The sequence below is a fragment of the Eurytemora carolleeae genome, unplaced genomic scaffold (assembly GCF_000591075.1).
Source record: "Eurytemora carolleeae unplaced genomic scaffold, Eaff_2.0 scaffold1, whole genome shotgun sequence".
Classification (NCBI taxonomy): domain Eukaryota; kingdom Metazoa; phylum Arthropoda; class Copepoda; order Calanoida; family Temoridae; genus Eurytemora; species Eurytemora carolleeae.
The window spans coordinates 549,752-577,526 of NW_019396081.1; the positions used below are offsets into that span (position 1 = coordinate 549,752).

A 27,775-nucleotide genomic window follows, 5' to 3' on the forward strand; every position below is an offset into this window, starting at 1 on the left:
CCCAGAGACAGACACTGCAGTACAAAATATGCGTGGTGAAATAACTTTCCTTGCATTATAACCTTGGTCATGCCTGTCTTTCTGACTTTGGCAAACGGTTCTGAATATTCCTTTTCGATAAAAAATTTGCGCAAACATAATTTGCGACTGGAAACCCTACTGTTCAGGTAAAAAGATTTCTGGACAATAAGTACTCTGTGATCATGTCCATTTTTGCTCAAATATTTTCAGACTTATTTTGGCTGAAAATGCATGTATTTATTAATATAAATTCTAACGTAAACATTACTCTGTTAATGCATGTTCCCTGTAATTCTTTTATCGAATGTTGAGACCAAAATGTAAACAACCAACCACACATGTTGAATAAAACCTTGTAATCTTCTTTTTTTTATTTTCATCTTGTAACAGTGCTACCCAGTAACTAAGAAATTGAGAAGGGAAATAGAACGAATCCAAATTAAACTCTTTAATTTTATAAATACTTAACTGATTCTATAGAAATTGTAATAGTTTTCAGAATTAAATTCTCTACACACACTCATCATAATGATATAAATAAATGAAAATAGTGGATTTTTATGATTTGTTTGTAATATATTTCCTGGCCAGTGCAACTATGTATCTATCCCTTTTTAAACAATTTATTTAAATAAAATTTAATTCAGATTCGTTCTACATTTCTTTAATTTTTTGTAACACTACCTTCCAGCTAAATTAATTCTATCTAATTTTTGAAATGAAATTTGCAAATATTAAAGAATAAGTTTCGATATTTATGAATACCCCACAAAACGTCTTTTGGCGGAGGGTAAATATATTTATCTGTTTATATCTTGTATCTATAGATTACAGAATTAAGATATGAAATACCTGTAATTTTAAGACATTAGAAAAAGTCCACGCACACATAATATTTTTATCTATTAATATATTTATTTTTTGCACGCCTTAGTCTAAAATCCCAGAAATACCATTGTATTTAGATAATATCATTAAAAAAAATCAATAAATTTACTCAGCTTGGATTTCTTCATTAATTCTGACAGATATTGTCGAAAAAGTGTCTTTCTAGCTTAAGACTGCCATAAACTATACACAACGAAAATACTAACACTTTTTAAAATAGATACATATGTATAATATATACATATATCTATTTTTCTGTTAATTCGACATCAGAATGTTTCGGTTTTCCTAACAAAGACAATCCAGAAAAATGACGATTACTCGCCTCATACACTAATATTCCAATCCTTATGAGTTATATCTTTGCAACCTGATGTGAACCTTTTAAATCTCAAACCATCTATTATTCAATACGTTAAAAATATGAAAGGTTTAGAGATACAAGAAAGGGTTCCAAAACATAAGGATTAAAACCCTAGAGTCGGTGGCAAGTGAACAATTTCTTTTTCTTTCTCGCTTTTGTTACTTAAAAGAGGGTTTAACATAGTTAATGACATGAAGAATAAAGATTTTTCCCTTTTCTAGAATAAGCCTTAATCTTGTCTGAGGTCAAAACTTGTATTGATAATAGGGCGTTATCTACTAGGCTTGGTCTAAGTAATTACTAGGTTCAAAGAATGTTATTTACCCACATTTAAGCATGGATTCCGACCACTAAATGTCCGAGAATTTTCAATCATTTAAACGAATACAAATAACTAATCCACAACAAATCAAAAGTTTTGAACTCTGATCTTTTATTTTTATTTAGTTATATGATTAATAGATTAATCCATATTTCCACTATTTTCGTTAAAACCTCGAGTAGATGGATCAGAAAATCGAAAACTTTTCTTGTAATGCCTTCGATTTATTTTTCTTCAAGAACCATTATCTATGGTGGCAGGAAAGTATCAGATCCATACTGTACAGTTTTTTAAAAGATTTAAAAGTTTTATACAGGGGCTGAAGCACAAATTGCGACAAAATGATCACTTTTAAATACTAAAAACTTCGGATCCTTTCATTTAGAATTCATGGAGTTCTTGAACCGAACTCAGATAGTTTGGTTGTAAATATTTATCTAAAAGGATTGTTCCAAAAATTGTTTGTAAACGGTGTTTTTTGTTTGTTCAGTTGGCACGCCAAAAAAGATAATCTCCGTTTGCAATTTTCCTGAATATTCATTAGAAAACCCGATCGAGTTGTTCATAGAAGGTCATTGAGAAGACATGATTTACTGCAAACTGTAAACTAGACAGAAGAAGTTCAGATTTGTGGAACATTACTGGTAGCACTTTGTGACCTTGTAACTCCTCTAGTTTTAAGTATACATAAAAAGAGTTATGGTTTAAAACATATAAGAATTGATTGATATGAATTCTTGTTATTTTCACCGCCGGGGGTTTCTTAAATCAAAAGTTTAAACCCAAAGCAACAGCTGCCCTGGACTCCCTTGACGCCACTATTTCACGAAAGGCTGAAAGATTAGGAGCCAACAGATGTTTTGTTACACATGATAGACAATTGTGACAAACTTAACTGTAATCTAAAATTGAAAACAAAATGTCGCAAGCAGATAATCTCTGTTACATATCTATTGTCACAAAATTTACTCGCCACTTTGCATTTCGAGTATTTTCAGCTTTATTTGGTTTGGCATTCTAGTTCTGTCAATTCAGACAATAAGCAAGGACATGTTAGCAGAAACCTGGAAATCAAAATGGAAATAGCAATCAATCAATCACAATTTTCAAAATTTTATCAAACCTAAGATACTTATAGTGATAACCAGAAAACTCTGGAATAGGAAGACGACTTTTAGAATCAAGTTATTACTTTAAAAAGTCTGATGAGCATGAGACACAGCAAATATGAAGTGTAAACATTACACTAAATTAGTGATTTTAAAGTGTCTAGTAAAACTGTTTGCTTTGTAACAACATCAAATACTCTAAAGTATTGCTATAATGTCGTCTTCTTATTCCAATGTTTTCTGGTTATCACTGTATGATATTAGAAGATATTGAAAAGACACAGAACCATCAAAAGATAGATTTCCTACCTTTGGAAAAATGTATATTAAAATAATAGGATCCTTATAGTATTGACATTTTACAAGCCTACAAATGGACTCAGTAAATTACGTAGATAATGACTTCCATTTTGAAAAGCCGATTCCAAACGGGTTGGTAGAGTGTAGACCAGAATTTCCTGTTTTTTCAGACACCCTGTATAGTATATTTATTTCCAAAATTATCTTCTCTTGGCAGAACAATAATTTGGTAAATTAGATGACAATAATTATTTTGGTGTGGAAATAAAGGCTAAAGTGTGAAAAGAAAAGAAAATTACCTGTTCTGGGTTTTTCTTGGCAGAGAAATAAGTTTTTGAAACACTGTTCAATTCCTACTGGACTCCTTCGGGCCAAAAGTACCACACTTGGGGGTAAAAAAAGGAATACATTGTGTAATTTTTAGTTTGATAAGTTGGCCTATTTCTGATATTTAGTTGTGTAAATATTACAATCGTTGATTAATATAATGTATGATCACAATTTTCACTGTAACTTTAAATCAGATTAGCTCTATCAGGGAAGGGACATAAATTAATTATTCTTATTAATCTATGGAAAGGGAGTAAAAAATAGTTGATAAAGGATTTTTAAAATACTATTATACTAAAAAATGGTGGCTGATCTTTCTTGAAGATAATTATTTCCAATAAATATAGGTTTTTTACCAAAAAATATGTTTTTGTACAGCTCCTCAAAATGCTCGTTTTGTTTACAATCCAAGTATATAGCTGAAAGAAAGTCGCTTTTAAGTTAAAAAACAAAGCGGTTACAAATAAGAAAATTCTTAAATGACATTTAAAAAAGACTCCAAAAAAACTTTCATTTCACTTTTTTTTGCTTTTTTAATACATTAAATCATCTGTGAGACTTTTACGCTTTCAAAAAATTAAACTATTTAATTTTAAAATATTATAAAATTTAGTATTTAAAAAATTTAACTATTGATCGACAAATTTTGTGAAATTAGTCAACACTGTAACATTATAACTGTAGCTGTATAGCTAGTGTAGTTTTGGTTTATTTTTGAGGGGTTTTGGACATTTAAAATGTTCCCGAGAGAAAATATATGCAAAAGCAAACCAAAAATAAACCGAAAACGAACGTTTTGTTGTTCTTCTTTCATATTTTAGAATAAATAACTATTTATAGCCCTATTAGTTGAAGGGAGGCGAGGTACAAAGTATTTGAGCCAAAAACTTTTTTGATGAGATTTTTAAGCATAGCGTAGAATCCTCGAGAAAAAGAAATGTTTTTGGCGAAAAGACTTTATGAGCCCCCTTCAACCAGTAGGGTTTTAGATAATTTTATGCCCTGGAAAGAAAGAAGTATGAATTCAAATTTTAACATTATCAAAATAAATAAATACACAAAATTGGCACGTCAATTATATAACATCTTATATAAAGTTTAAACTTTTAAAAAGTACATATTAAAGAAAATCCCAAATATTAATGCTGGAAGATGATCATTCAAAAGAATGCGGGAACTTAGCAAAAAATGCGCAAATACTGAAAGGTGTACTCAGCTGGGCCAGGTGATATTTTACTTTTAAACCCATAAGAAAATAGTAAATATTTTACCCCAGCTCAGCTGGGAATATATCGGTTTCAGGATATGTTCACCATAGATTAAAAAGAGGCCACCCAGGGCATAAAAATATTTCAAAGTTTAAAAATAGCCAATTTTAACAGAATATAGTTTTGAAATCTTGGAAGTTTTATTAAATTTGAAAAACGAACAAGAACCATAAGGAGTAAATGTAGCCACATACATCAATACTGCAATAAAATGGTCTTTGATTTTACCTAACTTTTTGTACAAACATGTATACAGCTTAGAACTTTAACCCACTTCCCCTTCGCTTTAGTGTAAAATAAGTTATCATCGATTTTTGCGTGATAGATTGAAACGTTTGGATCATTGTGTAGCAGGTGAGCAAGATATACTTACAATACATTTTTCAGAGGATAAACAGAATAAACATAAAATGAACTAAATAGTGACACAGCAAATTCTAAGAGGTGCTGTTGTACATAACACAAGAATTAAATACTGAAACAGATACATAAAAGAACTAAGCGAATATGACTTTCTCAATGTCGGAGCTAGAGAAGTCTCACAAGTTGCAGATGGAAGAGGAGGTAGGAAAACAAGCTGTATGGGATCATCTGTATTCAACACTGTAAACTTCACCAGTTTTTTTTAAATGTGGAACTAACATCTACTTTTTTACTCTACAGAGGTTTGGTCCATCACCATCACTGAATTTTAAATCAGTTTTTTTACTTTTTCATTTAAACTTTATTTGCCGACAAAAATATGTTAATTAGTAAATTTCGTCAATTAACTAAAACTAATTATTTTCATTTGTGGTTTCTCTTCAAAAGTGACTTGAACATTTCCTGATTGCTCGTTGTGTATCTTGCATACATCTCCTTTTAATGTTTGGGTCATTTAAAAACACTTCCTTAACATATAAATAATGAATAAGTTTTTCCCTCTGGCCTCAAAAACGTATCGTAAATGTATAAAAAGAAATATATCATAAACGCATAAACAAATATATATGTAACATGAATCGATGATAAATGAATGAATGCTTTTAAAGGAGGATGAGGATGCCCCTGCATCCAAGTCTGCAAAGGAGTTGGAAGAAGCGAAGAAGGAGGCGAAGGAGAAACAGGCCAGAAATGTAAGAACACTAGCTGAATTGGTTAAACATTTATTTTACTGATTTTATTAAGGATGACATAGCTCTGGTAGTGTGTATGGTTTGTTTACTCATCCTTACAATATTAACTATAGTTGTCAAGGTAAAAACAATCAAACAATTCCACGATTTTAAAAAATTCAAAAACTTACATGCAACAATGATTAAAAAACCTCATGAAAGCAGAAATTGTATCTCAGATATGTTTTATTGACCCAGCCTATGATCCAAACGTATCTACTTTTAAACCTCTTCTACAGCATGTTGGATCAAACGAGAGGGTAAGCACAAATTTTTTATTAATATATGTACGAATTGTACGTACAGTCCATGTACAGTCCCGTAACGGAAAGTTTTGAAGGGGAGGGGGCATGTAAACATTCAATACATCAAAAAACACTTATTGTTCTCAATTTAATTAAAATTCAATGAACAAACTTGTCACATTCTTTTAACTGCGCAGAAGTAGATGAACATTCCTTTTTTGGGACACTCCTTGCGTAATTTATGTGTAATAAAAGATTTATGTCGCATCTTTTCTGGGAAACCTTTAGAAATTTGTAATTCTAAGTTTGTTGTACTAAATGTACATGTATGTTAGTATGCTGGTAATGGATATCTACCATGTAATGGATATGTTCCTTGTCAACCAGAACATTTATCTCCAACTAAACTAGAAGAGAGACTTCAGGAAATTCATAGTTTATGACGTATTTAGGATTTATCAATAACAAGATAATATACACCTTTTTTATTCCTTTCCTAATCAACCTTAAATAAACTAATTAAGAATAAATCTACCTACTAGATGATGCAAAGAGAAAGTGTTTAATCAAATAAAATTTTACATTTATCTACAAATGATATCTACATGTAAAGATGGATATTTATAATAACAACAGTTGATTACAGTTAATGGTTTTCATTCTTGACAGCTTTAGGAAAAGTTCCTCAAGGCTTTAACGGATCTATATTAATCTAAATAAAAATAGAAACACTTCAAATCATGTTGAAGTGTTAGCTGACGAACTATTTATGTATTACTTGGCTTACATATAATTATGAATTCTACAGGATGCAATGCCCTGCCATGATTACCAGAATAAGGGTGATGGTCCTGAAGGATGCTGGTAGCCCTGTTGTCTGGGCCTATCTAATCTACCTAATCCATTCTGATATTTTTAAATCCTAACCTCGAAATATTTGCTCAAATTCAGTAAAGCTGGAACTTCTGTTAAATATACTCACTCAAGTATAAGAGAATTTATTGCAGGGGCGAGAAACCTAAATTTTATAGTTCAGTGTAAAATAGATAAAAGATCTAAATGCGAAAAAAGATTTCCAACTTGAAATATAATAAAACAAATACATAAACTTAAGTGATCAATGAATACTTCTAAACTAAATAATTTACAATTCAAATACATTATTATAATTTCCAACGACATGTCCGTTTAACAACGGTACTCTTACAATCATTTTATCCATAATTTGTTTATAAAAACTGATTATTTTGATTTGTGGGTTTTACAAAAGTGACTTGCTCACTTCTTGCTTCACAAACAACGGAGAAATCGTCAGAATTAAACACATTAAGCTAAAAAAGCGAAGTCATTATTATACAGGGTGACGTGCGTGCGGTATTCAGAGACCAAACTAAAAACTTTCTGAAACTGAAAAAAGCCGCAACCGAAATTTCTTTCAAAGTTGTTTTTATTTGTTTATAAAGAACATATCTATACACTGAAATCTATAAAACCCTGACAAAGGTGGGATAAAGGTATTTGTGTTGTAAGACCTTTTATTAACTCCCTCTTGACCAATGGGCATGGAAAAATAGTCGTAAAGAATTCAGATCAATGGAGCTGGGGTCCAGGAGTCCTAGACCCATGGCTGCACCAGGCGAGGTCCGAAAAAAATGCACTTTCCTGGTGTAAGGAGTATCATGGTCACGATTGAGGGACTTTGGTCTCCAGAACGACTGATATGAATTTACTGGATTTTTTTTTTGTGGCGTAAACTCATTTTACAACCAGGGCCAGGAGGTCGTCCAGACACGAGGCGATTTTACTGGTTAAATATATTTTATATAACAAAGAAACAACCTTAAAAATGAATTTTGTTTAAAACTTTATTTCATCAGGTTTACAGAGAAATTTGATTTAGTCTACGAATATTATCGATCAGATCTTCCCTTTCTCCGGATTGCACAGAAAAAAATGTTTGATATCTTTGTAAACGGCTGAGATAAAGAAATTTTAGTAAATTAGTTTAGCAACACTTAAAACCTTCCTTTATGAGTAACATTACTTTTAGGCCCATTAAATTCATCTTCTTTGGTTAAAATGATTCACTGAAAGGATAATACCTCCGTGGTCTTTAAAGATATTGGAGTTTTTTTGTACTGCACGAGACATCAAAGGGCATCTTTTCATGATTAAAAATTATTTTATAGGCGACATTTTTTGGCCAAGCAAGAAGAGTTAGGAGAAAAATGCACAGAAAACGGTTTTATTTATTGCTTTTTTTGGACAATACCTAACACATTTGCCTCTAAACTTGTCAATAAAACATTTGAAGGCTATTTTTAAATTTTTTTAGACAGCAATAGAATAGAAAATATTGTCAATTCTAAGTTAAATCATCTCCAAAATTGTATCACATTTCAAAATTCCTAAAAAATGTACAGAAATTTACCAGATTTGGCCGAGAATGGTTGAAAAGGGCAAAAATGTCGAGAAAAACAATAAAATGGCTGCAGGGCCATTTAGGAAAATTATTCTTAAATTCTCAAGTTTCGTATTTGAGCTAGATTTACCCCAATGCTTCATAAAAAATGTGTCGCACATCTGGAAATTTATTCAGCGGCACCCTCGAGAACTTACCCCTCTCCCCTCTTTGACCCCAGAAGGAAGGGGGGCACACTATCTGAGACAAAATAGAAGAAAATGAAAAAAATTGTGAAATGATGGGGTTAAATCTTTTTTTTGTATTTTGAGAAGCTTATCTTTTTCCCTTCTTTTATTAGATTAATGTTTCGAATTAACCATCGTACAGTAAAGAGTAACCGAGACAAAATGAAATTCTATATAAAATATTGCCAGGTTTAGGAGAAGTTGTTCGTACACATCCTCAAGCTGGCAGGAGAGTTTTTTTCGAATCTTAGTTTTGGGAAACTAAAGATTTTCGTGGTCGATCTTTACAGGCATTTATATCCTTTACTTTCCCTGTATTAATAATAAAAATTAGCTCTTCGTGATGCAAAAATTCTCAGTAATACATTTATTTATAGTTTAACTCAAATCTCTGCATCTTGTACCTCAACTTTTTTTCTTCTTTTTTTGATGCAAGTAGCTTATTAGCCCTTGGGCCTTCGGGAAAAGAAAAAAATAAACCATATCAGGCAAAATATCTTTCTTATTAAACTATAATGTGTAATAAGTTAAAAATCTAGTTTTAGCTTTTCGTGATTTTTTCAGTACCTATATCTGGGATTTCTAACATTTGTCCCCCCTAACTTTAAGAATTTCTAGCTACGGGCCTGGCAAATACATTACCCTTCTTTAAAAATGAAGTAGAACTTATATTTTAAGAATTAATAGAAAATTTTCATAAATGACATCACGCAACACAACTAGGACATCTTGTAGCAGAGGTAAAAGCGTCAGTATTTCAATAACTAAAAAATTACAAGACAAAGGAAGACTGTTAAAAATCTCATTTTTATTATTTTTTTAAATTACACCGATCCATATTAACACTAATAGATGAGTTCTGATAACATTGTGCATGTAAGAACATTGATTAGATAATGGAATAGCAAATTAAATACCAAATTAAATAGCAAATTAAATAGCAAATTTATTCTAATTTTTCAAATATTTCAAAATAAAGCTTAAATGTGACAAATGTTTAAGATTTTTTGAATCTACAAAAATTAAAATTGAGATTATTTTGCGTCTATAGTAGTCTATAGTTGCGAATATATTTTGCGTCTATAGTAGTCTATAGTTGCGAATAGTTTTTTTTTTGCTGAAATTAAGGAACTAAAATATTTCCTAAAGATAATAAAAATGAAATAAGCAAGTATTATACATATTATTACATACATATATCAATACAACAATTCCTGATCATGGCATATCAGCACATTTTTTACTGCCAGGAAGATTCTCGAGTATTCTCATGGCTGAAAATTAAAGAAAGTTAAGATAAATTTTAAACAAATTTTTCTTTGAACAAACTTTTATGAATCGAGAACAAGCAAATTGGAAGAGAAAGACGACGTTTAGACTCAAGTTGGTCTCGGTTAAAAAAAGGCTCATTAGAATTTCATCAAAATAAAACAAATGCAGTTTAAACATAAAAAATAAGGAGGGGGGGGGGGGGGGGGGTTGATTGTTTAAGTTGATGAGTAAATATAACGGAAATTTCCAATTTTTACCTTATTGTAATATCCACGGAGAAGTGGTTTGATCTTCTCACTCCGCTGCTGTTAAACATTAAACTTTGCCAATTACCGTTGAGAGGTCGCCTAAACAAAGCAAATATAAAAATGTGTCTCAGCCATTATATACATCATTCTTATCTGGTTTGGGATTATTTAGATCATTTTCTAGAAAGATTGGGACCACAAAATGTCAATTTTCGGCTAGAAAAACGACGGTATCTCTCCTAGCTAAGTTACCTGTCCAGTGGGAATCCCATAGGCCTACTATCTGGAACATCCCCCTCATTTCTTCTAACTCCACACCAAGACCAAGAACTATACCGTAAACTCTCCCAATTTGCAGTCATTGCTCTAAAAGTGCGACAAATTAATGTTTATATTTAGCTATGAACCAGAAAAGTTTCTTTGTTGTTCCTAGGATTATCTCATAATAACTAACGAAATTTAATACTTAAAGTACATTAAAGGATAGTTTATGGCCCTTTAGTTTATTTGCAACAGATTAGTGAGATTAGCACGATCGCACCTATTTTAATATTGATTTTAAAAAATATAAATGATACTTTAATTTCTCAATGTGTAATGATTTTAAAGGTTTGGAAGAAGAGTATGTTTTTATTTTTATTTTTAATTTTGTTTAGATTTGACCTTTTCAAAAACTACAAAAAGTGCGTATATACTAGTAAATTTACATTGATATGAACTTTTGAGTCGCTTAAACGGTTCCAAAGAAGAGATATGTTTGAAAATAAAATCAAGATTATCAAAAACTAATTTTCATACTAGATTATTAGTTAAAAGTCGGCATTTTTATCTCAATATTTAGTATTTCCTGTTTTAAATAGATATGTTATAGTTTTGTTCAACTCGGCTTGGATTGAAAAAGATAATTGAGTCTTTGCCACAAACTCTGTTTTATCCCTATATTTTTGCAACATGATATTAAACCTTTAATATGTCAACCTTTGATCTAACAGAACACTGGGTTTCTAAGATATAGGGATTAGAAAATCAGAGTTTGTGGCATTTCTAACACTTAGTGTACTTGGCCTACTATTGAATTGTATGTACATACCAGTGTACTTGCGCAACTATTGAATTGTATGTACATACCTATCTCCGGGCAATATCTGACTAATCATCATGTACATCCTGAACCCCATCCCCCCTTCTCTTCCTCGCGGTAGAACCATTGTCTAACAAAGCAGAAGTTGTGACTAAATCAAGAACTGGTAACATAACTAGGCACCTTTTCCGGCGTACTGCATATTTCATTTAATAAATACGGGCTACAGAGAGGAAAGAAAACGTATATTTGTGACAAATCTCAAGCTTTGTTTTCCATTGTAGGGTTCAATTTCATATAAATAATTCATGCATGACATTTTTTAAATAATCCAAACGTAACTGTCTGTACGAACAACAAAATCCACTGTACTTTTTTAAAAATAAACAGTAATTTACAGATGAATTTTACACTAAAAGAATTCTTCATTTGAAGGCGACATTCCAATTTGACGCTGGAGGAATATACGACTTCAGAACATGAAAGATTTAAAGAAAGATATCTGTTCCCAAAGTATAAACAAAAATAATAACTAAACCTTAACAATCTCTTTTTACAAAAAATCGATAAAACTACCTCAGGCCATCCGCATCCTGCCCAGTTAAACTCGTCTTCAGTAACACTACCCTAAACAAATCTACATTTTTCAATGATCCCCAGGCCAGGACAAGATATTTATATAAGAATATACTCAAGAACCACCTTCTTTAAAAAATGCTTTTAGTTTGGAGTGTTGGGGAAAAATTACATCCTTACAACTTTTTAAATATTTTACAAAAAAAGCTTTTTTATTTAAAGCTAAACATTGACGATAAAAATAAACATTTGAAGTTGAGAAAGGAGGATAATCTCATGTTTAATTTCAAACAGGTGAAAACTATCTCTTTATAAAAAGAACGAAGAATGGAGTCAACTTATACCTGGAGTAATCTATCCTGAAGTTCTCCGAGGGGAAGCGGAGACTTGGTGATGAAAGGCGACCTATTGGAATCCCTCTTGAAGTAATTATCTCCAGATTTGAGCTGAACTAGGAACCTATCCATTTCTATAGAAACCTGAACCCAGATAACATGAACAGTAATCATCAATATAATAAACAAGACATTCATATATATGTTGCATCCGGCCAAACGGCTGGACCGATTGGGCTGAAATTTTTCGTAGACAATCATGAGTGGCAGGGGGGGTGTCAAAGGCTAAAAAAATTCTAATTTTTTTCACGGGCAACGCCGGGCTCTTCAGCTTGTCAAATAAATGAAAAATGATTATTTATATTTTCTTTATAGGGAGGAAAGGTAAATTTTACTTAAACAATTTTAGTTCACCAAGGGTTGCCAAAACCAATATTGTCTAGAAAACATCCAGAGGAAAGTTTTGAAGGAGAAACTGAAGTTTACTGTAGAATTCAAATACCTGAGTAATATCAGTATGTGTCGGTAACCTAAACAATACATATTACAATCAAAATTAATTTTAAATCTTAAAAGACGGGACGAAATAACATTGATAGCCACAACGCAAATTATTTAGAAATTTTGATTACTTATTCGTTTAAATAGTAATATATGAACTTATAAAGGTTATTAAATTTTAGAAAGTAGCTGGTGTGACAATGAAGTCTAGTGTTCATTTGCATGATGTCAAATAAAAATACGCAAAAAAAATATTTGTATATAGTGCAAGAACTCAAGTCTTTTGTTGAAAATATTTAAGTTAATTTGATTTATAATTTTAAATCAAAAATAGCTAGACAAAGAAAAAAAAATTAAATGTTCATGCGACATGTCTCGAAACAATATTCAACAAAATGCAAATTTTAATGGATCAACAACATGGAAAGTATTATCATGAAGCAAAATGAATACGTTCAAAATTGATTGTAGAATTTGATCCGGAATGATCCGGATCCTGGATCCACCCTGGAAAAAAGGATCTGGTTCCGATTCCAGGTCCCGATTATTTACCGACTTTTAATAAATAATCTTTTTGCTCATCTATTTTGACTGCTATTTAAAGCCACTTGGATCCGGATCCAGAATGCCAGAATGCCAGAATGCTAGAATGCCAGAATGCCAGAATGTTTTGGAGCCAACGGATCCAGATCCTAAGCACTGACCTCAGATTAAAAACATTTTAAAAATAAAATTTGTTCTGAAGAAAAACTTTTACCTAATTCCTGCGGGGATTAAAAATATCCGAACTATACCCTGAGATCTCTGCGCACTTCGAATGCTGAAAAGTAAACATAAATAAATAAATAAATAAATTTACATAATTCCCTGTAGCATATTTGAAAATAATTTTATTCAAGCAGAATAAATTAAAACTGTCTAAGAGTTTCAGGTCGTCACTGTAGTGAAAGGTTAAGTGCCCTCTACTTCTGAATATTCACCTTTAAAGATTTCAGGATATGTGTTGGGGGGGNCCCTTTCCCACTCATAGTAACTTTTTTACTGCTTTAAAGTATACATTAATTAAAATAACTTACTTGAAATGATATGTGAAGGGAATATGATTTAATCGATCATAAACAACGTTAACAGAACCAACAGAGTTTGCCCTGAAGAATGAAATTTATTCAAATAGTGTTTCTACTGTATTAAAACTGTATTAAATATATGAGAGAGGGAAACTTTTGGTTGGGATAGAGCGTTTAGATTCAGCGACTGAACTTAATATCCAGTGGAAACTTTTGTTTGGGATAGAGCGTTTAGATTCAGCGACTGAACTTAATATCCAATGGAAACTTTTGAATTTAAGGGTGTAATTTTAATTCCTGGAATTCCTGAGATTTACTGAAAAGATAAGTGATAAATAAGAAAAAGTTCCAAGATGTATCCAACGTCTAATTGCTTTAAGACGTTAAGACTAAAAATGTTTGTATATCTAGTTATCTAAATCACTAACTGAAGATCCAAGCTCTGAATTCTGATGTTTGAGGTTTCCATAAAGGTGTACAATGTGTTGGCACTGGTCCCCATCTCGGACTAAAAAAGTTTAAATTAAGTAAGAATTGCCTAAGGATCGTGTAGAAAGTCAAATACGTCAAGACGTTGGTTTGCACACTATAAAAACAAAGTCAACAGTCATATTCGGTGTAATATTAACAATTTAATTTCAATCTTAATTACGTAATCCTTGTAAAAAAGTAAAAGTTAACACGTAAATCAATCCATAGTTTTCTGGTTATTTCCGGAGGTTTTACGATTCCTGAACTAATTAACATATTTCTGTTTACCTGAACATGTGCACCAGTTATTTCAACTCCAGGGAAACCAAGTTCTTTAAAATATTAATTAAAATCATATTTGTGTAGGACGCACAAAGTGAGTTTTTCTCACAATTTTAAAATTAAATTAAATTCTAGAGTTTAAACATACCTCAAAAGTTCAATTTCTTGATTTAACTTAAAACACATGCAATTAATCAAAAACCAAGTCGCCCTCCCCCCCCCCCAAAAAAAGTGAACTGATCAACTACCTAGATCACCGTATGATGGTAGACGGTTCTTGTACTCTTGAATCAGATCGTCAATATACTAAAAAGGAGCATTGTAATTTCTGAAATCTTGACAAATCTACACAACTTTGAGTTCTTAGATCAAAACAAATATGTTTACATACTGCAATGGTAGTTTTCAACAGATAATTTTCCTTTCGAAATGATTTGGGTCTGTAAATTATTTTAATAGTTCACACACCAGCAAATTGTTAAAAATATGAACCAGTAACTATTTTTGGATGAGCTGAAAACTGTAGAACTGTGATCATTGAGGACGGAGTTGGGAATTTATGAATTGAACGTTAGTTCTGATTCAAGTTCAGCATTGCAATTATCTGAGGTAGTTTTACTATCCAACCCTTGTTTAATTGAACTTCATTTTAGAATAATGATCTAAAAACAAGATTAATAAAAACTCTAAAAAAAATCGTTTATTTCTACCTTATGCCATCTGTAGAAGAGAGGATCACGCATTGCAGCATTTGGGTTTCCCATTACACCCAATCTTCCATCCATACCATGCATCCTTCATATTTATAAATAGAAAGAAGTTGATTAAAGGGACTGTAAGCGTAATTTCAAGTGGCCTTCCACTAAGATGGTTATAACCGGTACCCCTAAAAGCTTTGACTCATCAAGTATGAATGATTTATCAATGTTCTTAATTTAAAAAAAGGTTTTTTTATTAATATTTCTCCACAGGGGCTACTTGCGTATTTTTACCAAAAAAATGCATAATAGAAATATAGAAAAACGATAGTATCTTCCACATCATTTATCAGATTTAGGTTTCAAGGGTACCTTTGTGAATCGGGGATTGTCATCTTTGGACAAAGGGGTATTTGAAAATACGCTTACAGCCCCTTTAAGAACATCAATCATTTATAGTTTTACTAGTATTTTTCTCATTTTTGAAAATTTTCTGAATTACATTGAAAACTGTGAAAATATTGGCATACTTCGTAATTTCTTTAGATTATGAAATTTCCTCCAAGGAATTTGTAATTTGTAATTTTATAACTGTAGAGCATGTTCTAAGCACGTTTCGGAATTAATCAGTTACAAATTAAAGAATCCTTACTAACAATTTAAAGTAAAAGACAAAAACAATTCTTCATTTTTTGGTTCTCTCTGTAGTATTTTACTTATAATTTATCAATGCATTTGGTCAATTTTTTCCCATATATTTGTGAAATATTATGCTTATTAAAATCAAAGAATAACATTTTTTTTTCGACAAGCCTTTTCTTAGAAGAAGCAACAGTCCCAATAAACAGGAGAATTGTGTGAAAAATTAAAATTCGAGATAATCATCATATAACTACGTCTGCTAGAACTATAACTATGTCTCTGCAAGATAATCAGTATAGACGGACAAGTAAAATTCGTTTCCAGAAGAAATTTTTTCAACCGTATTCAAACAAAACCTTGAACAAATTCTCAACTCCAGCCGACGAAAATACTACGGGTTACGGCTTCTTAGCATGGATATCAAAAATCAAAAATCATTAAACAAGATGTTCTCAAAATCGTCACTAAATTCCCATTTTTATTGGCCCACCCTGTAAGTCAATTTGACCTGGAAATTTGTTCATGCCCGTCGTTATGAAGGTTTCCATAAATAGGACTCTGCTCAAAAGCTTCCATAGCATTTCCTTAAAGTTGAAAAAATACAAAACCAACCAATTAATTATCTTAAAATCCTGAAAACCAGTCTTCGAACATCTGATTATACAGTTGCAGTCAGAACAGAGATTTGTCCTCTTTTCTTTCTTTTTATATCAATGGGAACCCAGATATGCCTGGAGTTCTCTAAAAAGTCGACTTACTAAAATTAGAATGTTAAATTAGACTAAGAACATTCCTGTGGGTTTACAAATTTCATCAAAACAAACCTACTATATGTATTTGTAATAAAAGATCATATCAAAACTAAATGATAAGAGCATGAAAATGCATCAATAAACATTATATCTCAGAGAGACAAGAGTTCACAAGATTCACAGCCGTGTAGACACGAATTAAAGATAGTATTGAATAAACAATATTAATCTTACCAATACCAAGTGATTTTGTCTAGTACCATATAATTAAAAAAAAAAATGGATAAAAAAATTATATAAGACATTTCTTAATTCAAAATAAAGGGGATAATCCTTTTTTGCTAACGACTGGCTGTAGTCCAAGCATAATTTTTACTTCAATTCCTAAACAAAATTACAGTCTCTCATGTAGATATAATAAAGTGAGGTTTTACTTACCTATAGCATCGATTCCCTGGTCCACTCCGTTATAGTATCCAAGTCTTAATAATAAAAATTAACTTTAAATAGCATTAAATTCAGATTGGTTCACAGTGAGGGTTAAAGATAAAAATAAAAAATGTGTAGAAGATTTTTTTCAACGATTGAAAAATATTGAATCGACATATGTACACAATAAAGCACTTACGTGACATATGTACACAATAAAGCACTTACGTGACTGGACATATGTACACAATAAAGCACTTACGTGACTGGGCCACGAGGGGAAAGTAACTGTCCTCTTCTAAATGCTTCTCTGATGGCATTTTCTGCTCTCATCATTCCACTAATACTAAAATAGTAACCCTGTATTTATAAAAAAAATTACTCTGCGTAACCTTGTATTAAGATTATTTACTCTGGGTAACCCTGTATTTATAAAAATATACTCTTGTGTAACCCTGTATTAAGATTATTTACGCTGGGTAACCCTGTATTAAGATTATTTACTCTGGGTAACCCTGTATTAAGATTATTTACTCTGGGTAACCCTGTATTAAGATAAATTACTCTGGGTAACCCTGTATTAAGATTATTTACTCTGGATAACCCTGTATTAAGATTAATTCCTCTGGGTAACCCTGCAGTATAGATTAATTACTCTGGGTAACCCTGCAGTTTAGTTAAAAATTACTCTGGGTAACCCTGCAGTTTAGTTAAAAATTACTCTGGGTAACCCTGAAGTAAAGATAAAATTACTCTGGTATTCTGGCTCCATGAGGACGAGGTGGATAAGAACGCCCTGATGCTTCGGTCAACTTGGAGTCATATCCTGGATACAGAGGACCTCTCCATTCAACACTAAGATATGAAACTTTAAATTAGCAAATAGCCCTTGCAACTAGAGGCTTCCAGAGGGCCCTGCGCCTTTCAAGAAAAAATTCAAGATTTTACTGCTATACTTAAATTTCTAATAGACACAAATCTTCAGCGGGGGATTTCGAGGCCCCTAAAAAAATAGACACGATAGGAGACTCAAACATTGAAATGATTATTGCAAAGCAAAAAAGAAATTGACGAGAGTGGATAACATTTAATGAAAAAGAGACAAATAGCATCAATAGACCTGAAAAAAAATAAAATTGAAGAATTTTTGAAGAACTAAAAAACAAACAATAGAATTCTATATTAAAAACTAAAGAAATGACCTTGTTAAACTCGTGGTGAGGGGTAGTCCTAAAGCTAATCTATCAGCATTGTATCTGGTAAGCATCTGTTTATGCATAAATACAAACATCTCTCCACGTCTAAAATATTGGGTCAGACTTTAAGAACATTTTGAAGTAAATAAGAGACCCAGCCTTGCTGCATTGTTTTTGTATTACCGTCTAACAAGTCTTGTTTACAATGTTTGTTTTTGTTAAATATCTCTATAGGTCCTTGGCTATCCTATAAAATGTCAGTGAAGACAAACTCAATAAGTAGCTAGTTTATGAGTTGTCGTCATAAAATCTTAAAATTATTGGAAGAATTGTACAATAACCTATCCACATTCATCCCGTTGGAAGGATATTTTACAATAACCTATCCACATTCATCCCGTTGGAAGGATATTTTACAATCTAACCTATCCGCATTAATCCCATTATAAGGATATTTTACACTAACCATTACAATAACCTATCCACATTCATCCCGTTGGAAGGATATTTTACAATAACCTATCCACATTCATCCCGTTGGAAGGATATTTTACAATTACCTATCCACATTAATCCCATTAGAAGGATATTTTACACTAACCTATCCGCATTAATCCCATTATAAGGATATTTTACACTAACCATTCAATATTCCTATCATTGAAAGGATCTTTTACACTAACCTATCCATACTCATCCCATTGGAAGGATATTTTACACTAACCTATCCTTTATCCCATTGGAAGAATATTTTACACTAACCTATCCATATTCATCCCATTGGAAGGATATTTTACACTAACCTATCCATATTTATCCCATTGGAAGGATATTTTACACTAACCTATCCATATTCATCCCATTGGAAGGATATTTTACACTAACCTATCCATATTCATCCCATTGGAAGGATGCCATTCTGGAACTCTATTATTGCTCATCTTTAAATGCCAATGAAGGTGGTGAGAGTTCACCATCGGATCCTCTCTAAAAAGACAAATCTTGATGATTTCTTAATAAATGTGCTATTGACATTTTCACTGTTCATGTATATTTGTGTATGCTGAAAAGCACACGTATGATCATGCCATGCAATTAAAGCAACTTTCAGTAGACCAAAAAGTACGATACAAAAATTGATTATCATTTTTCATTTTTTGATTTCACTTAAAAGAAGTTCAATAAAATAAGTTCAATAAAAAAATTAACCTGAAATACCAGAGCCGGCTCTCTGGGTCTGCAGGAGAAATAGTTCTAAATATTATAGGAACTTTAGATAAAGGTACACTCATTGATGGAGTGACATTTCCTATTCACAACGACACCCTTGAAAACACGAATAAACAAAATATCGATCATATCGTTTTTTTTTGCGAAAACTCAAAAGTATTCAAGCTAGGAAGCTCGAATTTTCTGGCACTATGGAGTCCTCAGGCATACTGCCTAAATGCCTTATTTTATCTATATCAGACTAAATCTATATTTGGAATTCTTCCGTCATTGGATTCAACAGTTTATAGCTCTTTGGAAAGCCTATAATAAAAGAAAGCAGATTGCACAATTTTTGCAAAGGTTTTTGCACATTCAGATTTAGATTAGGTTTCAATTTTATTTTTGCAGATTTAAATTTACTAGGTCAATGACTTTTTTAAATGTATAATTTGAAGCATATTGTGCTATTATTGGTTTTGGAGGTGTTTTGCTACATAACTAGATTTTGCAATAATGCAAATTTGTGATTTTTTATTGCAGATTATTGAAGTCTATTTTGGGTAAACCAGACTTCAGTCGGAATAGGGTTAAGCTAAAAAACGACCAGGTCTTCTCCAATATATTAATCTGATAAAGGTTCAAAGGACACAGGAAAGAATCGGGCATACCCCTCTTGAAATAGAGGGTTAATGGAAATTACAACGACAGTCTTAACATACTTTAGAAAACAGTGGTAAATGGGGTCGTTTGTCCCTGAAAAGAGGGAAGGGGGGCATAAGAATTAGAGAAAGTAAATTTTTCCTCGTATTTAGCTTATTGTGCTATCAGAAGTCCTAAAACAGTCAAATTTCACCCTTTCAAGGTTTAATTTTTTTTGTGTGTTTATGTCCAATCCACCACATAAGATAAACATTTACCAGAGTCGGTTGACGATGACAAAATTAAATATGCTCGTTAGAATTGTGATAAAAACATTAACCTGAATATTCCGTCTCCCCAGTTTAGTCTCCAGACCCCTGGTATACCCTGGTCAGGACTAGGTCCTGGAGGAAACATCCCTGGTTGCATCGGCACTCTTGGTAAACCCCAGACCTGCCTCTTAGACCTAAATAAAAACCACGTAAAAATAATAAAATATTTGAACAAATTATATTTTACCTGAAATGTTGTGAAGTAGAGTTGTAAGGATAAAGTGTGTTGCTATCAGCAGTATTTTCAATATCTCTATCTGGACCAAAATACTCTTTAGAGTACGTTGGTTTGCGTGAATATTCTTCTTGAAATCTAATCAAAATAAAACATGCTTCCATAAAAATTCAGTCTAAACTCTATCCCATTTTAAATAGTTAAAACCAATTAAGACCCAAACAATGGTGACTATGCCGCGTAGTTTTGATCTTGATTGTTTTCTAATTTTCTATATATTTTCAGTATACATTATAAGAGTAAACAAACCCATCCCTCTCAACAAACTGACAAGATAGAATTTTTCCCATATAAAAATTTGTGTCTTAGAAGTTAGTACATCTAGTTTACAGAGCTCATGAAAAATACTAAGAGGTAAAACGTTTGGCAGCATGTGTTCCTTTGGATTGGAAAGTAATCAAACGGATTAATTGAAAAGAGTGAAGGTAAAATGAATCCAACGTCATCCCTAACAAAAGAATCATTGAGGATTTTTTCATAAAAAAGATTATTTATGAAAAAAAATTTAAAAGAGAAGGTGTGTGACTGCCATTGAACCCCGTAAGTCAACAGTCGAAAGCATGGAGAGCAAAGTTAAAACTTTTATTAGTAGGGTTCTGTTTTTACATTTTTAAAATTCTGTGGTTCGGATGATAGTTGGCGGGGCTAATGGTGGTCGAGCATCCCCTCCCTCTAAATGGCAATTCTAAAAACTGAGAAAAAAATATTTGCTCAATATCTATCCTGCTGTCCACGACTGTAACTACGGATTCGCTGAAGATTTTAGGATTAACCAATTCCTTGAGAGCAACCAGTAAGGACAGAGTGGAATCAAACGTCTCCATACTAAAACATTCAGATTCCTTGTTATTCACAGAAAAAAATATTTGTAATTGAAAGTTTTCTCACCTTAATGCAAGCTGAACCATAGATTTGACAGCAAGCTGGTGATTCAAATTAAAACTAAAAACTTAAAGTTAGATGGAAAGTTTTACGGTTAGAACTAGAAAACTGTTAAATGATTGTACTCAAACTTATTTAATTCCTAGCTCGACTACCTGGCGTTGCCCAGTTTAAAAAAGATTTATTTTTTAGTTCGTCACGTCCATGGGTACCTTATTTCAGCCAATTTGGTCCAGATGTTTGATCAGCCGTAGCGAACAAATATATTGTATATATTATGTATTATATAAATGAAAAACACAACGACATCTATCAACCCAGATTCCTGGTTATAAACGCAAAAGAGAGGTTTGTTTTTTTAACCGATAAAAACTTATTATTTTTCAGATTAAATCCCTAGAAGGCATCCAGCAGCATCCAGCTTTGCCTGGATTTCTGCTATAAAAATCAACCCTCTCATCCATTGCTAACCCAAGCTAAAAACAATCCTGTAGTGATCTAGTAAGATCCCCAATCAAAATATTGGTGTCAGCAGGTTTATCAATTTTAATCGAACATACAAAAAATTACTACTTAATAGCTTACCTGGAGAGTTGTTCAGTTTTATTGTACTCACTGAAAGCGTATCGTTTAAACTCTTCAATTAATTCGTCTCTATACATGATTTTTCCATTCTTCACAATCTTGAAAAATTTATGTTAAAAAATTGATCGTCAATCAGCAGTGACTTCTTTCAAAACCAAATATTAAATATTAATGTTATGAGAATCATTTCATAAAATTCAAGTTTCCTTGATTTTGAGCATCACATCACAACTTTGCCATGTAAATAAAAGAAAATTCTGTAACTTACTTGTGGTAAGATAATAGCACCCTTTACTGGATTTGGCTGTTCAGGACCTTTCAATGAGTCGGGCAAATACAGTCGGATCATACCAGAACATCTTAATATTTTATAAAATAGAATTTTAACATTTTATTTTCATTGTACTTTCAAAGTTTACCGACCTTGGAACTAGTTTCACTGACCTTGGGACTAGCTTCACTGTCCTTGGAACTAGCTTCACTGACCTCGGAACTAGTTTCACTGACCTTGGAACTAGTTTCACTGACCTTGGAACTAGTTTCACTGACCTTGGAACTAGTTTCACTGAAGCTTCACTGACCTTGGAACTAGCTTTACTGACCTTGGAACTAGCTTCACTGACCTTGTAGCTAGTCTTACTGACTTTGGGAGTTTCACTGACCTTGGAACTAGTTTCACTGACCTTGGAACTAGTTTCACTGACCTTGGAACTAGTTTCACTGACCTTGGAACTAGTTTCACTGATCTTGGAACTAGATTCACTGAAGCTTCACTGACCTTGGAACTAGCTTTACTGACCTTGGAACTAGCTTCACTGACCTTGTAGCTAGTCTTACTGACTTTGGGACTAGTTTTACCGACCATGGGACAATTTTCAATGGCCTTTCCCAAGTTAAATTTCACCGACCTTCGGAGTTGGGACTAGTTTCACTAACCTTGGAACTAGTTTCACTGACCTTAGGACTAGTTTCAATTGCCTTTCTCAAGTTAAAATTTCACCGACCTTGGCACTAGTTTAACTGACCTTGGGACTAGTTTCACCGACCTTGGGACTAGTTTCACCGACCTTGGGACTAGTTTCACTGACCTTGGAACTAGTTTCACTAACCTTGGTTCCCAGTAAGCATAATTAAGATCTTGAAGTAAACTGATGAGAAGAAGATGCCGACCATGAGGAGTTCCTCTGAGATTAACACAGGTTAGTATTTTATGATTTAAATAGTTGGCTCATCTAATACAAGATAAGTTTGGGCCAGGTTTTCTTATGTAAGAAAATCTTATTGAGACAAACAAACTTCAAAGTTATGCTCTCATGCTAGTTGACTTTTAATACATTACAGACAATAACAAAAAAAAACAGTTTCAGCCCTGCTTACAGAAGGTATAAAAATATGAAAAGGAAACCCTCGACTAACGATTTCAAATTTCGTAGCGACAGTTATTTTGGACATGTGGGAACATAGAACATTAAAACAAATCCCACCAACAAAATCTTTGTTAAGGTTTTTTTTCAGTACTGTATGAAGACATAAAGCTTAACCTGAGTGTATTATACTCCAGTTTTCCTTTATCAGACATCAATGGAACATTCAGGTAACCCAAATCCATTTTACTCGTGTTGTAAAGCTAAAATAATTAAGATTTAACTTGTTCACTTGTATTTAGATGGAAGAAAGCCATAATTTTCATGGAGGGAGAGTAACATACCGACTTCCGAGCGAAATGATTTTCAGGATGGAAGGCATCGCTGGCCAGAAATTCTGATCCCTAGAGTGAAAAAACAGCAAATTATTACCTACTTAATCCTTATAAAGATGAAAGAGAGAGCAGGCGACCCCAATTTGTAATCACCACCACCAAAATTTGCATTTTTTGCATCGCGCTCCTCAACTTGTGAACACCACCACCTCAATTTGTAATCAGGTAGAAAAAAACTGATAACTTCAAATCAAATGTTTCCTAGAATTAAGACAATATTGACCTCGGCCCTATGGTACAGTATTGTCAAGGCTTTCGTTATTGGTCATCAGTTTTTTAAATAAACATATAACTACGCCATATTGAAGCGTTAGATGTAAAATGTGCTTTCAACCTGGATGCATGCTGCCTTGACATAACTCCAATGATTATGTCACGTGACAACTCTTACAAATTTGACCTTGAAAAAAAATAAGGGAAAGAGAGGTGAGAGGGGGGGGTTAGAAATTGGACATCAAACTTATTCTTTGAACCATAAAAAGACACACGTACCATAAACTGTGCCCACTGCATCCTGTAACCTGGCACCCTTCACCTTGTACTCTGTACTTACTCGGTACCCAAAATTAGTATTATGAGTACCCTGTAACCCCTTCCCCGTACTCTGTATCATGTACTCTGTACCCCCCGTATCCTGTTCCCTGTAGACCCTTCCCAATAAACTTAGCATGCACCCCCTGTACCCCCTTTGCAATGCACCCATGTATCCTGTACCCTGTACTCTGTACCCTGTACCCTGTATCCTGTATCCCATATCCAGTATCCTGTGCCCCATATCCTGTACCCTGTATTCCTTGTACCCCTGGTACCTTTTTCCCTTCCCCTTACCACTCTACAGATAATTGGCATTTCCGAAAACAATATTTTATGGTGACAGCGAAAATAGATGGTGATGATCAAAAATTGTTCAATAACACAGTTGGGTAGTGGTGTCTACAAATTGAGATGACCTGCACTCCCCCCCCTCGAAAGATATAGGTTTCTCATTCCTTCAGAAACAATTCATTTTGCTATCTTAACCATTTTTGTAAGAAACAGCACAAAAAAAACAAGATTATCACCCACCCTATTTTTGTAGTTTTCTAAATACTTCTTCTGCTCATTTTCATATTCTCGCGCCCAATTCCGAATAACAGCTGGAGAAGGAATATATTGACCAGAATCTGCAACACAGAAATAAATAGTAACTAAAAATTTCGCAAGCCTTATGGCAAAAAAGTGGTTTTTTTTTATTTGTACCCATAAAGTGTCAAAATGTCCTCACTGTGGGAAGAATTTATTTTTTAATCCAACAAAATGATAATTCTTAATTATACAAGTTCATTGCGCCCAATGAGTACCCCTTCAGCTGTTTTGAAAAGTACTGTATGAAGCCAGGGATTATGCCGATCAAGAGGACAAACATAGGGAAAGATTTGACTAAATGAGCCTTGTATATTTATGTGCCCAATAAACAAAAAATCAAACACAAATGATAAAAGAATCATTTTGTACAATCTTCGTCGTATTTATCAATAGAATGATGACGACTTTCTCTTTCAATTCTGAATATTACTAAGCTTTTAAACAGCAGAAACACTAGCATTCAAACAAAGAGAAATTTTCAATAAACTTCTTTAATTTGTTATTTGAAAAATGTCTGTTATGGATCAAAGCATTCAGTAAAAAGTCGTCTTCATTGTATTGATTTCATCGCCGACCACTGTATGATGAGTCAGACTAAGAACTCAAAGGATCCCAATATTCACCAATTACAACTACCGATTAATTACCTTCTGTATATCTCCTGTAGAAAGGATTTGGTTCAGGAGGTTCATAAGTTTCTTTATTGAGTAAAGGAGGTTTGGTTGCCAGCTCGAGATCATTTTTTGAATCTACTCCGGTATCAGGCCCATCCTCACTAGTATCCTTCACGTTAAGGATTTTTGGAGTTTTAGTGAGAGGAGTTATAGTGATAGGAGTACTATATTTAATCGAACTGGGTTGGATTGGTCCAGTTTTCTCAGGAGGACCTGGTTTTCTATAGGATTCAGATGTAACTGGAGCAGCTTTTTTAACAGTTAAGGTTTCAGGTTTTGTCGTAGTTTTTAAATCAGAGTTTCCTTCATCAGTTGGATATTCGGGAACTATATTCTTGATCGATTTCGAAGCTATTTCAGGTTCGATTGGATCCTTTGTTCCTTCAGAGCTTGGTGGCTTAGGTGGAGGAGAAGGACGAATATTTTGAGTAGGTTGAAAAACGTTGTCTCCAGTAGTATCATACCTTAGGCTCTCGGGGCTGGTTTTAGATACTGTAGTCGGAGTTGTGGGTGTGACAATTGGTTTGATATATTGTTTGATAGGCAGTTCAGTGTATTGAGGTTGAGGTGTAGGGGGAGGAGTTAAGTATAGGATCGAATTAGTAGGTTCTCCTTGCATGGGATGAGCGGGGGGTAGTGTTGCACCCTGGTGCGCGAATGTTCTAAAATCATTGAATGGATAAAAGCAAACAAAATATGTTCATTCATACACAGCTATGCAAATTGTGCATCAGACTTGGCCTACTTTGAGATGCCGTTTTACCAAGCGTATTCTGTAGTCCTGGAAATGAATATTTCAAAGTTGAATATTTCAAAGTTGAATATTTCAAAGTTGAATATTTCAAAGTTGAATATTTCAAAGTTGAATATTTCAAAGTTGCTTGTTTCTATCTTTAAGCATAAAAATCCCTTTAAGCATAAAAATCCCTTTTTTACGATGTGCGAAGAAATTGAGGATTGGAGAAAATGTGATCTGTGTAAACGGTTACCAAGGTGTCATCCATGAAATAAGAGATTTTGAAGACGAAATTTGACCATATAAAGGGACTATTATCTTATTTAAACATGAATAGGATTTCCCTTTTATATATAGCAAAACACTTAAATGTATAAGATACTTTTATCTAATAGATTTATGAGATACTTTTATCTAATAGATTTATAAGATACTTTTATCTAATAGATTTATAAGATACTTTTATCTAATAGATTCAGGATTATATTTACAATCAAATCGGCGATGGTCATTTTAGTCCTCGTGAAACTCTTGTGATGTTCCTAACTAAGTAACTCCAAAAGTAGAAATATTAGATTTATTTTCAAATATGTAAATATCTCTTAAGAAGATTGGGCTCACCTGAGAAAAATCCTCTGGATGTCATTATATTCCTAGTAAAATATGTAATTTAAAACTAAATCATTAATCATGTTATTTAATCTAAATATTTGATCAAAAACTGATAATAGACTATTTTAAAATGACTTACCTGTTTCCCCAGCACTGTATTGATAAACAACCTGTAAATGGAATATGTTAGGTTAATTTCAACTCTCATTATAAACTTTGAGCTAGTTTCTCAACTTAAGAGAACAGATGAATTATATATTTTAAACATGACTTTAAACTAAAATACTTGTCTTCAATTTGTGTCGTGCAAGGTTAAAAGGTAAAAACTAAATGTTTTGAGATGAATAAACTATTCTCTTTCATTTAGTAACAAACTTAACACATTCTTTTATTGATTGTATGTAAACCTTTCGCATAGAAAGGTAAAAGAAAGGTTAAAAAAATTCAGTTCATAGTTTTCGGTAAAATATTAGTTGTACTAAAAATTTATTAAAAAATCTTCTATTTATCTTGACTTTTCTTTAATTCCACGTCCCTTGAAAACTTTTAGAGGGGGGGGGGGGTCACGGTGCTTAACAAATCTAAAAATGTTTGCTATCTTTACCAATTAATCACTGACAATCTCCACAACAGCATCATTCAACCCTAACACTGAAGGCTGGTGAGACACTAAGCAATACTAATTAGTAGAAATGTGGGTACTACTGTACAGTGTACAATGTACAATGGTTGCACTTGCAGTACACATGAACTAACCGGTTTAGACAATTCATGTATTTCAAGG

The 27,775-nt window shown here is 32.7% G+C and overlaps 2 protein-coding genes across 3 annotated transcripts; one reads left to right on the forward strand and one right to left on the reverse strand.

Moving 5' to 3' along the window:
* The first annotated feature begins 3,993 nt into the window (after positions 1 to 3,993).
* LOC111716933 (uncharacterized) lies at positions 3,994 to 6,993 on the forward strand. Of its 2 annotated transcripts, XM_023492453.1 has the most exons (7): positions 3,994 to 4,559; positions 4,990 to 5,166; positions 5,634 to 5,717; positions 5,770 to 5,838; positions 5,936 to 6,016; positions 6,337 to 6,426; positions 6,810 to 6,993. In XM_023492453.1, exons 2-7 carry the CDS (start codon positions 5,110 to 5,112, stop codon positions 6,867 to 6,869), a joined length of 441 nt encoding a protein of 146 aa, XP_023348221.1. In that variant the 5' UTR covers positions 3,994 to 4,559; positions 4,990 to 5,109; the 3' UTR covers positions 6,870 to 6,993. The 2 variants fall into 2 exon arrangements, with proteins under 2 accessions (XP_023348221.1, XP_023348216.1); XM_023492448.1 differs by lacking the exon at positions 3,994 to 4,559 and having other exon boundaries at positions 4,566 to 5,166.
* A 2,825-nt stretch (positions 6,994 to 9,818) lies between these two features.
* On the reverse strand, positions 9,819 to 27,687 carry LOC111716773 (phenoloxidase 2). The gene is made up of 35 exons (XM_023492263.1): positions 27,596 to 27,687; positions 27,131 to 27,161; positions 27,001 to 27,032; positions 25,617 to 26,305; positions 24,910 to 25,007; positions 23,794 to 23,853; positions 23,627 to 23,712; positions 23,195 to 23,269; positions 22,354 to 22,444; positions 22,086 to 22,183; positions 21,507 to 21,560; positions 21,342 to 21,443; positions 20,998 to 21,066; positions 20,571 to 20,696; positions 20,392 to 20,517; positions 19,410 to 19,454; positions 19,086 to 19,187; positions 18,207 to 18,305; positions 17,758 to 17,859; positions 17,267 to 17,350; positions 17,014 to 17,057; positions 16,332 to 16,407; positions 15,194 to 15,278; positions 14,732 to 14,789; positions 14,490 to 14,533; positions 14,159 to 14,238; positions 13,740 to 13,811; positions 13,421 to 13,483; positions 12,665 to 12,692; positions 12,172 to 12,306; positions 11,828 to 11,878; positions 11,299 to 11,381; positions 10,423 to 10,536; positions 10,180 to 10,269; positions 9,819 to 9,924 (listed from the first exon to the last, which is right to left on the reverse strand). Exons 1-35 carry the CDS (start codon positions 27,628 to 27,630, stop codon positions 9,891 to 9,893), a joined length of 3,261 nt encoding a protein of 1,086 aa, XP_023348031.1. The 5' UTR covers positions 27,631 to 27,687; the 3' UTR covers positions 9,819 to 9,890.
* Positions 27,688 to 27,775: the final 88 nt, after the last annotated feature.